The sequence below is a fragment of the Schistocerca cancellata genome, chromosome 2 (assembly GCF_023864275.1).
Source record: "Schistocerca cancellata isolate TAMUIC-IGC-003103 chromosome 2, iqSchCanc2.1, whole genome shotgun sequence".
Taxonomy (NCBI): domain Eukaryota; kingdom Metazoa; phylum Arthropoda; class Insecta; order Orthoptera; family Acrididae; genus Schistocerca; species Schistocerca cancellata.
This window is the reverse complement of record NC_064627.1, coordinates 322459736-322473645: the sequence shown is the minus strand read 5'-3', so window position 1 is coordinate 322473645 and position 13910 is coordinate 322459736. Positions and strand designations below refer to the sequence as shown.

The 13910-nt window shown below is 42.5% G+C and overlaps 1 protein-coding gene across 1 annotated transcript in view; it reads left to right on the top strand.

Annotated features, from left to right (window-relative positions):
• The window catches only part of LOC126161698 (enhancer of split mgamma protein-like), a 145901-nt gene that overhangs the window by 98400 nt on the left and 33591 nt on the right, over positions 1-13910 (top strand). Inside the window, exon 3 of the mRNA XM_049917717.1 lies at positions 4672-4794. Coding sequence (XP_049773674.1) covers positions 4672-4794 — 123 coding nt within the window. The remainder of the gene's footprint in view (positions 1-4671; positions 4795-13910) is intronic.

Below are 13910 nucleotides of genomic sequence, written 5' to 3'. Positions count from 1 at the left end.
AGAAGACCGACAATCATACTTGCCTTTGATACTGTTCATGTAACTAGGGTGTAAATTTTAAGTTGACAAACCAGAATGACTCGAAAAATAGGCTTCACACGAAAAAATGTGTAGAATCCAAAGTTGATTATTTTCGAGGGGGACATCTGCTGGTGCTAAAATTAGCCCGCCACTCCAGCCCCCTGGGGGTGGGGCGGTAGGCAACTTTAAAATTTCAAATGTGAACCCCCATTTTGTTGTTGCAGAATCACACTCTACAGATAAAACACGTACATTTTGTCTTAAACATTTGCTTTGATTCTTGATAGTTAGCGCTGTAATTCAAGGAAATCAATTTTCTCAGTTTTGCGTGTAAAATATTTAAGGATAAATAAAAAATTCTTATTTACTTCATAAATTTTGATTCACTAAAACTTCCCCTTAGGGTGGGTTTGAGAGAGAGGAATTAGAGTTTTACAATTGTTGAGCAAATACTGTATTAATTTTTTCCGCAGATTCAGGTCAACATTTGTAAAACTCTACTTCCTCTCTCTCAAACCCCACCCTATGGGGAGATCGGGAGAGTTTTAGTTTTAGTGAATCAAAATTTATGAAGTAAATAAGTATTTTTTATATATCCTTAACTATTGTTGAGCAAATACTGTATTAATTTTTTCCGCAGATTCAGGTCAACATTTGTAAAACTCTACTTCCTCTCTCTCAAACCCCACCCTATGGGGAGATCGGGAGAGTTTTAGTTTTAGTGAATCAAAATTTATGAAGTAAATAAGTATTTTTTATATATCCTTAACTATTTTCCAGGCAAAACTGAGAAAATGGATTTCCTTGAATTACAGCGCTAACTATCAAGAATCAAAGCAAATGTTTAAGACAAAATGTACGTGTTTTATCTGTAGAGTGTGATTCTGCAATAACAAATGGGGGTTCACATTTGACATTTTAAAGTTGCCTCCCGCCCCACCCCCAGGGGGCTGGAGTGGCGGGCTAATTTTAGCACCAGCAGATGTCCCCCTCGAAAGTAATCAACTTTGGATTCTACACATTTTTTGCTTGTGAAGCTTATTTTTCGAGTTATTCTGGTTTGTCAGCTTAAAATTTACACCCTGTATACTGATGGAAAAAACCCAATACCAAGCAATCATTAACGTAGTGTAATGATATTACAGGAATATCTCTGTCTAGGCAATAAACTTAACCGTTTAACGTTACACAGCAGAGAACAGCCATTGCAAATGTAAAATGTTGGTACCTTACTAACAGGTATAACCGGCAGCATGTTGAATGCAAGCATGCAAACGAGCACGCATTTTGTTGTACAGGTGCCGGATGTCAGTTTGTGAGATGGAGTTCCATGTCTTTTGCACTTCATCGGTCAACACAGGGATGGTTAACGCTGTCTGTGGATGAGCTGAAGTTGTCGTCCGATGACGTGGCATTTCTGCTCGATTGGAGCCAGATCTGGGAATCTAGCAGGCCAAGGCAACGTGTCGATGCTCTGTAGTTGCAACAGCGGCCTGTGGGCAAGCGTTACTTTGTCCTGCTTTCACACGAAATCACACCTCGGTCCATAACACCAGATGAAGACGAAGTCAGGTTGGTTACAAGCCCTCACCTGGCCTCCTTCTAACCAACAGACGGCCTTCACTGGCACCGAGGCAGAACCGGCTCTCATCAGGAAACGCGGCAGACTTCCACTCTGCCCTGCAATGAGCTGTCGGGTGACACCACTGAAGTGACCAGTGGGATCAGTGGAATGCACTCTACAGGGCGTCTGGCTAGGATTCTCCTGGAAGTAACCGACTGGTAACAGTTCGTTGTGTCACTGCGGTGCCAACTGCTGCTCGAGTTGTTGCTGCAGATGCAGTACAATGCGCCGAACACGATGGTACTCCCTCTCCCGTGGTCTTCCGGAAACCGGTCTTCTTGCGACTGTACCTTCCCGTGACTACCGCGGCCATCAGATCATGTACAGTGGCTACATTACCACCGAGTCTTTCTACAATACCGTAGGTGGAAAATCCAGCATCTCGTAGCCCTGTCACACGACCTCGTTGGAACTTAAATTGGAAGGAACACACAGAAAACGTCGTGGGGTAGGCTAACCGAAGGACACTTAGAAAATGTACCAAAGAAACTGCTACACTACGCTTGTCGGTCCTCTTTCAGAATACTGCTGAGCGTTGTGGGATTGTTACCAGATAGGAGCCGGCCGCGGTGACCGAGTGGTTCTAGGCGCTTCAGACCGGAACCGTGCGACTGCTACGGTCGCAGGTTCGAATCCTGCCTCGGGCGTGGATGTGTGTGATGTCCTTAGGTTAGTTAGGTTTAAGTAGTTCTAAGTTCTAGGGGACTAATGACCTCAGATATTAAGTCCCATGGTGCTCAGAGCCATTTGAACCAGATAGGACTCAAGAAGTACATCGAAAAAGTTCAAAGAATGGCAGCACGTTTTGTATCATCGCGGAATAGTGGACAGAGTGTCACTGAAATGATACAGGATTTTGGATGGACGTCATTGAAACAAAGGCATTTTTCGTTGGGGAGGGACCTTCCCACGACATTCCAATCACCAGCTTCTCCTCCGACTGCGAAAATGTTTTGTTGACGCCGACCTACATAGGGGGAAACGATCACCGTGGTAAAATAAGGGAAATCAGAGCTCGCACGGAAAGTTATAGACGTTTGTCCTTTCCGCATGCTGTAAGAGATTGGAATAATACAGAATTAACTTAAATGTTATTTGCAGAGTATCCATGTAGATGTAGATATAGATGAGCTGTTGATAGTGGCGTCGTCTTAGTCTTAGATGCATTCTTGACTAACATCAACTCACTGTGTCCAGTCTCAAATGTAACAAACGCACAAGATCGTTGCAGTGCCTATTTAAAGCAAAATTGATTTGCATTGTAATAGTGCCCTACTCGCGCCACTCTTATGCGACTGGTGCGAAATTTGAACAGAGGTCTTCTTACAAATGTTCAAACCCACTTAACAACTTTTATTTATCTCGCACAATTTCTTCTTCAGATTGAGTTTTTTCCATCAGTGTATTATGATTTTTTCATATATAAAATTACACCTCCAACAAATATTTAATGAAACATCTGTCTGTACAGGGCGAAAAGAATTTAAACCGGAAATTTCTGGGAGTTTGTAGGGGACATCAAAACAAATATTTTTCCCTAATGTAATTTTTTCCTATGAGGAATATTTAAACCGGTAGAGGAAGATTTCTCTGGTGGCAAATTAACTAAACCAACAAACACTTTTCCATTTTTTCATGACCAAGAGGCAAATATTAACACAACCCAATTTCAGTTACAGTAGATTTTCAAAAATGCCTCCGTTGACACTAAACAAAGGTTAAACCGTCGGATCATGTTCTGTCTGACACGGGCAAAAACCCCAGGAGTATCCTGAATTGTTCCTGCTGCTGCTATTATCCGGCCAACCAGATCCTCTTCTAATGCAACAGGAGTTGCGAAACAAGGTTGTGCATCTCTCCCCACACAAAAAAGTCCAGAGGGGAAATATCTGGGGATCTAACAGGCCATGGTACAGGACCACCTCTGCCAATCCACGTTTCTGGGAACCGTCGGTCCAGGAATCGACGCACACGATGACTGAAATGTGCCGACGCCCCGTCATGTTGGAACCACATACGTTGTCTTGTAGGGAGAGGGACGTCTTCCAGCAATTCTGGCAATGCTCTGGCGAGAAAATTGTAATAGTACCTGCCATTTCATAGACTAGGTAGCAGATAAGGCCCAATTAAACAGTCCTCAACAACACCGACCAGCACATTAACGAAGAAACGCATTTGATGAGCGCTAGTAACTGTGGCATGTGGGTTATCCTCACTCCAAACATGCGAATTGTGCATGTTGAAGACTCCATCATGCCCGAACGTTGCTTCATCGGTAAATAACACAGAGGATGGAAATGTGGGATACATTTCACACTCTTCCAGGTACCACCGCGAAAACTTGCTCTGGGTGGATAATCAACTGGTTCCAGGTTTTGGACACGCTGTAAGTGAAATTGACGTGTTAATTGCTCTCGAAGGACTGTTCTTACATTCATCTGATTCGTCTCCATGTTACGTGCAATTGCACGAGTGCTGATTGAAGGATCCCGCTCCACGTGCTGCAAGACAGCTACCTCAAATTGCAGCGTTCTTATCGTGCGACGGCGTCCCTGTCCAGGTAATGTGCTAAATGACCCGGTCACACGCAGACGTTGGTACACAGCAGCAAAGGTCGTATGATGCGGGATACGGCGATTACAATATTGTTGTTAATAAACCCGCTGTGCAGCTCGTCCGTTGTGGTGCGCTACGTGCGCTACCAACCATATCAGTGTACTCACTCCACGTGTATCGCTCCATTAGTAAACACAGACAATGCAACACTACACTGCTGGACAGCAGCTGCCTACAACTGAAGAGTGTAATGCGCCTCTAACAACTGAAGAGCGTAATATGGCCTCTACCAGTTTAAATAATCCTCATACGAAAAAAATGGCATTAAGAGAAAATATTTGTTTTGATGTCACCTACAACCTCCCAGAGTTTGTCGGTTTAAATACGTTTCACCCTGTATGCAATTTTGATCGAATTTATCACTCATAAATCTCGGTGTTTTGAAGTCGGATGTGTGCCCCTTTGTGCAGGCGGAGGGCGAGAACGTGAGCAAGCTGGAGAAGGCGGACATCTTGGAGCTGACGGTGCGCCACTTGCAGCGGCTGTCGCAGTCGGAGGGCGGTGGCTCCTGCTGGCAGTCCCCTCGCTTCCAGGTGGGTCCTCCTGCTCTCTGCTCGCTACTCACATCACGGCAAAAGGGGAGCCGTGATGTGGCCACACAGGCAGCCGACCTCTTCCAAGAGCATTTCGACTCTCCTTAAGAGGGTCAAGGCTCCTCAGCCGGAAATTTCCCCCTATCTGGGTGTAACGAGTATAAGTGGAGATATTTCAATTGGTGACTGGGGACAGTGTACTGGACAACATTACATCATGAAAGTCTATGTCAGACTAACAGTTCTAACTACTATAAGTCGTATGTTTTTAGGTTGGTTAGTTACCTCCAGCTACAAATGGAAAAAGCGAACCATTAATGTAAGTCTGCATGCTTTATGTAAGTCTGCAGGCTTTCGCGGCCGTTGTCGTTGAAGTTAAAATCTTCTGGGGTGTTAGGCCGCGTCATATTTCCTCTAAAATAATCGACGTTTCGATCCCTCTGTTCGGATCATCTTCAGGATTGTCCGGTGTCCACCATTGCTAGCAATAGATTGCTAGATCCTGAAGAAGATTCCAGCAGAGGAGTCGATACGTCGATTATTCTAGAGGAAATATGAGGCGGCCTAACACCCCATAAGATTTTAACTTTAGTAAATCATTACTGTTTGTTTTCCCTGAGCAGAAAGTCACGTGTTGAGCTGTGGACATGTTGACGCAAGGCACCATACATAAAAATATCTGCACTTATACCATCTCTTTATTGCTGTTATTCTCCAAAAGAGTGGTTAATCATTTTCAGACTTGTCATCAGAGACACAGCGGGAAAATCCGACTGCTTCCAGGTCCCGTACTGGAACAGTCAACATTGCCCTAGTAGTCTACAGCGTACACCATCTGATCAAAAGTAATGTGAATCTTCAGCTTTTCCCGGCTTACGGAACGTCGAAGTAGTTCACGGGTTAATTGCCGGGTATCAGTGTGTAACGGGCACAATGTTTTGGCAAACGACCACGCTGCCATCATCTGGTGCGCTGATGAACAGTTGGAAACTGACATCAGGCAGTTCACCAGGGATCTATTTTAATCAAAATTATCTGCTCACATCCGTGTAATGCGAAATTGACCAGTAGATGTCACGAGAGACGCACCTGACACTATACGAAGATGAGGTGGGAAGTACTGTCGGTAGAGAATAGTAGAGAGGTAGTAACACTGGAAAGGACCGTTCAGGAGAGCCAAAGTGACTTCGAACGTGGATGACAATTACAAGGGAAACTCCCCATTGCACCCCCCTCAGTTTAACTGGTAAGATGAGTCAGTGGACTGCTCGTTAAAAACTGAACACAGATCAAGCAGGAAAACAGGAAGAAGTTGTAATGAACTGTGAAAGAAGATGCATAATAGAAGTAGTGAACGGCCCAAGCTCAATATGAGCAACATCAGGTGTGCTTGAAAAGCTACGTCGTTGTTGTTGTGTGACCGATTTTTTCCCTCACAAAATCATGAACTGTTCGTCCGATCACTAATGTGTCTATTCACTGTATTCAGATTTGTGTCTCTGTTATGGTCTAACGTCCGTTTGCACCAGCGAGGTGTAAGGAAGGTGTGGGGTGGCGGGTTGGATAATAATTAGAATAACAATTGTTGGTGGAAATTGGAATTGTTGTAAATATTGCTCGCCGCTTTTTACAAGAGCCTGGCAACTGTTTCTGTGGTCAGCCAGAAAGCGATGGAAAACATACTGACCATAGTTCCCAGTCTGCAAGTCCACAATCTTGTCCAGCCCACTGAAAGAAATGTTTCTATTCTCTGTTTGCTCCTCGGAATCAGGACTATGATTATAAGTGAAGATTTTTGAGTTCTAATTTATACATATATTTGGTAAAGTTTCACACGCACAACATTGTAATATTCACTATGTTCTTACTGACAGCAAATCTTTCTGTCCTACACAGCACTTTGAGCAGTTCAGAGGTGACCTCTGCGGTAAGTTCCTACTAAATTGTCTTTCGCCCTGACTACTGATAATCAAAATAAATGCTCGCCACAAAAATGGAAAATAACTGTCACCACTTGCCACACGGATTTTTAAAATTACGGGTGGCACACTAACAGTTATTTTTGCGAAATCTAAGCGATTTAGGACGGTGTACAGTCCTCGCGAGTTCACTTTCCATTATTACTGAAATTACACGTATTGTAACAGCCTGGCCGGCCGAAGTGGCCGAGCGGTTCTAGGCGCTACAGTCTGGAACCGCGCGACCGCTACGGTCGCAGGTTCGAATCCTGCCTCGGGTATGGACGTGTGTGATGTCCTTAGGTTTAAGTAGTTCTAAATTCTAGGGGACTGATGATCTCAGCAGTTAAGTCCCATAGTGCTCAGAGCCATTTTTTTGTAACAGCCTGTCTTTGACGTCATCCGAGGCACCACGCGTTCCGGCGTTAGCGTTTGACTGACGCGGATCTTAACGTTGGCTGGATGCGAAGCAAAGCCTAGTCTTGCCTCTCGGCTGTATTTATATATGTGGCGCAGCGGACGGCCAAGGGAACGCCTGCTGTCATCCGTCCGGTAGCAGTTTCCAGACAACCGCTTTCTCGAACACATAATATATTTACAATGTCATAATTCCTGTATGAATGTAGTTAAGTACGTTAAAATCACAAAAAAAGTTTTAGCTCACCTTCATTAAGACTTCGCGTTCTACAATTTTTAGAACGAATCTTGTATTTGTTATTATTTACATCCCGGCCATGAAACTTGTTATAGCTTTGTTATTTAATAGGTTTTATCACTTTTATCACGTACTGTAACCAAAACTTTCTAGCCTTAATATAACAGATACTTAATCTACTACAAGTAAGGACGTTTTTGTTACAAATTTAGTTTTCATTAAATTACTCGAAAACTATAGAGGTAGCTTAATGGGGTCACGTAGTTATTATTGTTAAGTTGAACTGAAGCGTCATACAAATTTTTACACTTCTAAATCTAATATTTAGCATCTTAAATTTTTCTTAAAAACGTGGATTCTGACCAAAATATTGATTTAATCGCGTTGAGACATGTACCAGTTAATTTTAACATAAATCTGCACATTATCACCAATTTATGGCTTCCTAGCTTTATTATTTAGCGCCACTAATTTTTTATTCTTAAAACGATGTATTTAGGCAAATTATTGATCTAATCAGTCTGATACTTGACAATTTAAACATTATTACACTAGAGCATATGTTGACAAGGTTTGAAAAAGCTACTTCAACTTTTAATTTCATTCTTAATTCTGGTGCAATAGTTGTTTGCTACGCACAGACGCCTTATGGTGACGTGGCGCTGCTAGCGGCGCATCTGTGAGGCAATGGTTTGTGGACAGTAACTGAAATTATCTGGCATGCACAGCGTCCCGACGTCAGCTCAGTAGAACACATTTGAGAAGAGTTTCGACTACGCACCGGACCCCAATGCCCGGCATAGCTACCTTCTCTGGTTTCGGCTCTTCAAGAATGGGTTGCGATTTCTCCACAGACAATGAAATACCTCAATGAAACTGTACCCATCAGAGTTAAAGCTGTCTTAAAGGTCCACTAATAGCAGTGTCAAGATACGTCTCATCAGATAGTGTAGGTAACCTCTAACTAATGACTGAAGAGTTAGCAACAGTAACAAGTAACCTGTAGTGTAATATTACAAAGCAACACCTCTATAGCACAGGTGATTTGCAGAGACTTGAATAAACTAAATGCTCATTAGAGCTCCTCGCCTACTCTGAAACTTTCGTACATGTACCTAATTAGGCAATTCTTTTAAAGGACATATAAATTTTATTAGCGTCAAAACAGCATTCGTTTCGCAACAGTTCCGTTTCTCTCTAATTTGAAAGACGTCGACGTCGTCTTTGTCGCTTATGGCGAAGGGAAACCGGTTACGGAGAGGAAACGATAAAAACGGTCCGCACCTACTTGCCGCAGTTACCGTGTTATGGGCGGGAGAGCATCCCCTTCGGGCCCGCTGGTAATTAACAGAAGATTGCTCCCAATCTGATCGGCCGTCGCCACTAATGCGCCTGTCAAGACCACTTTCCAGCTCCCAGAATTACGAATACATCCGGTGACCAGGTCCTGATCTTAATTGTACCACTCACTAAGACGGTGGGCACAGAACTCGTCTTTCTATTGGAAGAACGGAGAGGAAACGGTGAACACCTTAACAAGCCACTCTAGGAAAGTAACGATTTGGATTGCGTTGACGTTTCAGATTTCGCGTCTGGCCTCTGGGGACATAGCGAATGTTCTCAGACGCCTGGAGAGGTTTTAGTTTTCGGGGACAGAACTCAGAACTCGCACTGATTGCGTGTAAGGTATTTTATCGATAATTCCGAGACCTGAGGCTTGCTACTATTTCTGTCAGCACGCAGGGACTCCCAACCTGGAGAACCATGGTTTTGTTCTTGGGGGTATCCTTCTTCTAGGCTCTCAGAGACCTGCCTTTCCTGAAAGTAGACAGTGAAGGAGAAAATGAAAAACACATTGGGCATCGAAATCTAATACTGTTGGTGTAAAAAAAAAAAATAAATAAATAAAAAAACAAGAGCTGGCCAAGGGACAGCGATAGGAAAGAAAACAGAAGAAAACTGACAAAGTAAATGGAAGTGATGTCAGACTTAGCTAAGAGCCCATGTGATTGCTATCCACGTACCACTAAGAAAGGAGCCCTTTAGAGGACTACTCTTCCTCTGAAATATCAGTCTGGCACGGCGGCCTTACCAGGAGCGTATCTCCCACCAGCATAGCTCAGTGGATCATTGACGCACACAAACCTCCCCACCAGCTACACAGTGGTAAACCACAACATACGAAGGATTTGCAGATGAAATTATTCAAGATAAAGGAATTAGACAAGGAGGTTCATTAAATCCACTCCTAAACTAGTAATGTACCACGTCACTAATCATGTAAGAAAGGAACTGGGCTATGAAATGAGAAGTGAAGTAGTAAAGCAGATAATGAGGATAACCTACAAAGGTTACTTCATCAATTTAATAAAACAGTTCAGCAATATAGCATGGAAATCTCATACAAAAGTAACGAAGAGTATGGTAATATCAAAAGCACCTGTGTGATGTAAATTAGAAGTAGGTGGTCTGTCAACTGAACGAGCGGTGAGTTTATTTATCTGAGGACTGTTATCACCAGCTATAAGGACTTAACCATGGAACTGAAAAGTCAAGTGACAAAGGCAGGCAGAATACCTGTATGTCTGCAAAATACTGTATGAATAAACCAATTTAGGGGAAAACAAACATATGTAAAACAATGGTGCGTCCTCTTTTGACATACTCAGCAGAAACTTGAGCAGAAACGAAAAAGATAAAACAAAAGATAACGGCAATGGAAATGAAAGTACTAATACAAATCCAAGGAGTAACCAAATGGGCAAAAGAACAAATGTGTCGACAAGAGAACGGTATGGAATACAAAAAATGGATAAACGGATGAACACAAGGAAAATAAATTGTAAGGATCATGTGGAAAGAATGGATCCTTCAAGACATGCAAAAATTTGTAAGCTTGAACAAATGCAAGGGAAACGATTACCGAGACGACTACCCTGGAGATGAGACAGCAGTTGGTCCAGTACAGCCAGAAAATGAGGCAAACAAACAGGGACAACCCTTGTCAGCAGGATCAGACTCCGAAACCCCTCATTGTACCTTAGGTTGACTATGCGCTCCAGAAAGGGATAGTTATACAAACGTCACATTGAAATCTGTAACTGTTTCTGTCACATAATTTTGTACTCCAAGCGGGAAATTGGTCACGATGTCCTTAATCAGCACATCTGTATCATACTTAGTAGGCCTTACACTACTACTAGACTCACATTATAAGACTGTAGTATTCCCACCAGGGAGAGGGGGTGTTGAGGCAGGCCCCGCCAAGTGAGCGCGCATAGAGAATTCCAAAATTGACAAAAACAGAAAAAAAGAAACCTCGCACCTACAAAGGTTACTCATGTTCAGCAATGATGTTCACGCTGCTACTTGACTGCAGAATTATCGCGAAAGCCTGCGAGCGGTTACTGAAGCAAACATTCTATTTCATCGTAGCTTCCGATTTCCGCAGCCAGTATTTTTGCCTCACCCAAGTTTCTGCTGATACTACATGCTTCAAATTAAACAAAAGAAATCAAGAACAGTGCTACAGAGTGTGTAGAATAATATTATGAGAGTAATAAAATATGTTACTTGTTATACTATGTGATCCAAAGTCGTTAACATTTGAAAATTAAATACTTCACGTAATAATGTAGGTAGAGGTAAAAATCCAAAACAGGTCGTAAACTGAGCAAGAGATGGCGCTTCGTATGATACAAAAGCAAAGTTGTCTGGGGACCTGGAAGGCCAAGTGTGACGGACGTGGTGGCTCAACACGCGGTCCTCATCGAACGATGTGCGCGAGAGATCTTTCTGAGATGGAACGCCATCCTGCATAAAAATCACAACTACAAGCAGCCAGACTAGGGATGATCTGACTACCCCTAAGCGGCGTGATTGACATCTTGTTGTCCAGCGACTCCCTTAACCAGTTTAGCACTCGTTTGTGGTTTCAATAAAACATCATGTTATTTCAGGCACGTGTGTCAAATTTACCTCTTCTTAAATTATCCCGTGAATTAGTGCATTTTCAAAAGTTAGCGGACTTTTTGGTCGCCCTGTACAACGTATTAAAACTGCTGTACAATTGCAGCCATAAATAATAATACACAGGTTTTGTTTCAATTTCATTTTTTTTAGGAAGCTTGTATAATTTTCGTTTTACTTACAACAGTGATCCATTCATGTTGTATTTCACGGAAACAAAAATAATTTAGTATGTTCTATTATACCTTGCAAAGTCATCTCTTCCTTCAATGCTTCATTTTTATTACACCTATTCATAAAATTTCAAAATTTTGAAAATATGCGTAGAAAATAATGCAGAAACATAGTTCCAAGGGGGAACGGAAGAGAGAACAGCTTTGGCAGTTATGTGAGGTGCTGGATCGTCTCAGTAGGACTCTTCCAAGCCATGAAGACGGAGAATGTAGCCACTTAGACACAGAGAGAGAGAGAGAGATACAGTCAGATAGGCAAGGTAAACCAGTATCCTCGAACGTCGGCTAATATCGACGAGGTCGTGGAATGGAACGAAGCCTAGGTTGCGAGAATACACACTCCCTTCCGCAAGAGACCAGTTACACCATATATTGCTCCAAAGATTAATTAGCAACCGTTTACTGACGGACCTCTTTACTCCTCAGCAATGCTGCTGTTGTTGTTGTCTTCAGTCCTGAGACTGGTTTGATGCAGCTCTCCATGCTACTCTATCCTGTGCAAGCTTCTTCATCTCCCAGTACCTACTGCAACCTACATCTTTCTGAATCTGCTTAGTGTATTCATCTCTTGGTCTCCCCCTACGATTTTTACCCTCCACGCTGCCCTCCAATACTAAATTGGTGATCCCTTGATGCCTCAGAACATGTCCTACCAACCGATCCCTTCTTCTGGTCAAGTTGTGCCACAAACTTCTCTTCTCCCCAATCCTATTCAACACCTCCTCGTTAGTTATATGATCTACCCATCTAATCTTCAGCATTCTTCTGTAGCACCACATTTCGAAAGCTTCTATTCTCTTCTTGTCCAAACTATTTACCGTCCATGTTTCACTTCCATACATGGCTACACTCCATACAAATACTTTCAGAAATGACTTCCTGACACTTAAATCTATACTCGCTGTTAACAAATTTCTCTTCTTCAGAAACGCTTTCCTTGCCATTGCCAGTCTACATTTTATATCCTCTCTACTTCGACCATCATCAGTTATTTTGCTCCCCAAATAGCAAAACTCCTTTACTACTTTAAGTGTCTCATTTCCTAATCTAATACCCTCAGCATCACCCGACTTAATTCGACTACATTCCATTATCCTCGTTTTGCTTTTGTTGATGTTCATCTTATATCCTCCCTTCAAGACACCAGCCATTCCGTTCAACTGCTCTTCCAAGTCCTTTGCTGTCTCTGACTGAATTACAATGTTATCGGCGAACCTCAAAGTTTTTATTTCTTCTCCATGGATTTTAATACCTACTCCAAATTTTTCTTTTGTTTCCTTTACTGCTTGCTCAATATACAGATTGAATAACATTGGGGAGAGGCTACAACCCTGTCTCACTCCCTTCCCAACCGCTGCTTCCCTCTCATGCCCCTCGACTCTTATAACTGCCATCTGGTTTCTGTACAAATTGTAAATAGCCTTTCGCTCCCTGTATTTTACCCCTGCCACCTTTAGAATTTGAAAGAGAGTATTCCAGTCAACATTGTCAAAAGCTTTCTCTAAGTCTACAAATGCTAGAAACGTAGGTTTGCCTTTCCTTAATCTTTCTTCTAAGATAAGTCGTAAGGTCAGTATTGCCTCACGTGTTCCAGTATTTCTACGGAATCCAAACTGATCTTCCCCGAGGTCGGCTTCTACTAGTTTTTCCATTCGTCTGTAAAGAATTCGCGTTAGTATTTTGCAGCTGTGACTTATTAAACTGATAGTTCGGTAATTTTCACATCTGTAAACACCTGCTTTCTTTGAGATTGGAATTATTATATCCTTCTTGAAGACTGAGGGTATTTCGCCTGCTCACTAGATGGTAGAGTTTTGTCAGGACTGGCTTTCCCAAGGCCATCAGTAATTCTAATGGAATGTTGTCTACTCCCGGGGCCTTGTTCCGGCTCAGGTCTTTCAGTGCTCTGTCAAACTCTTCACGCAGTATCGTATCTCCTATTTCATCTTCATCTACATCCTCTTCCATTTCTATAATATTGTCCTCAAGTACATCCCCCTTGTATAGAGCCTCTATATACTCCTTCCACTTTTCTGATTTCCCTTCTTTGGTTAGAACTGGGTTTCCATCTGAGGTCTTGATATTCATTGAAGTGGTTCTCTTTTCTCCAAAGGTTTCTTTAATTTTCCTGTAGCCAGTATCTATCTTACCCCTAGTGAGATAAGCCTCTGCATCCTTAAATTTGTCCTCTAGCCATCCCTGCTTAGCCATTTTGCACTTCCTGTCGATCTCATTTTTGAGACGTTTGTATTCCTTTTTCCCTACTTCATTTACTGCATTTTTGTGTTTCCTCCTTTCATC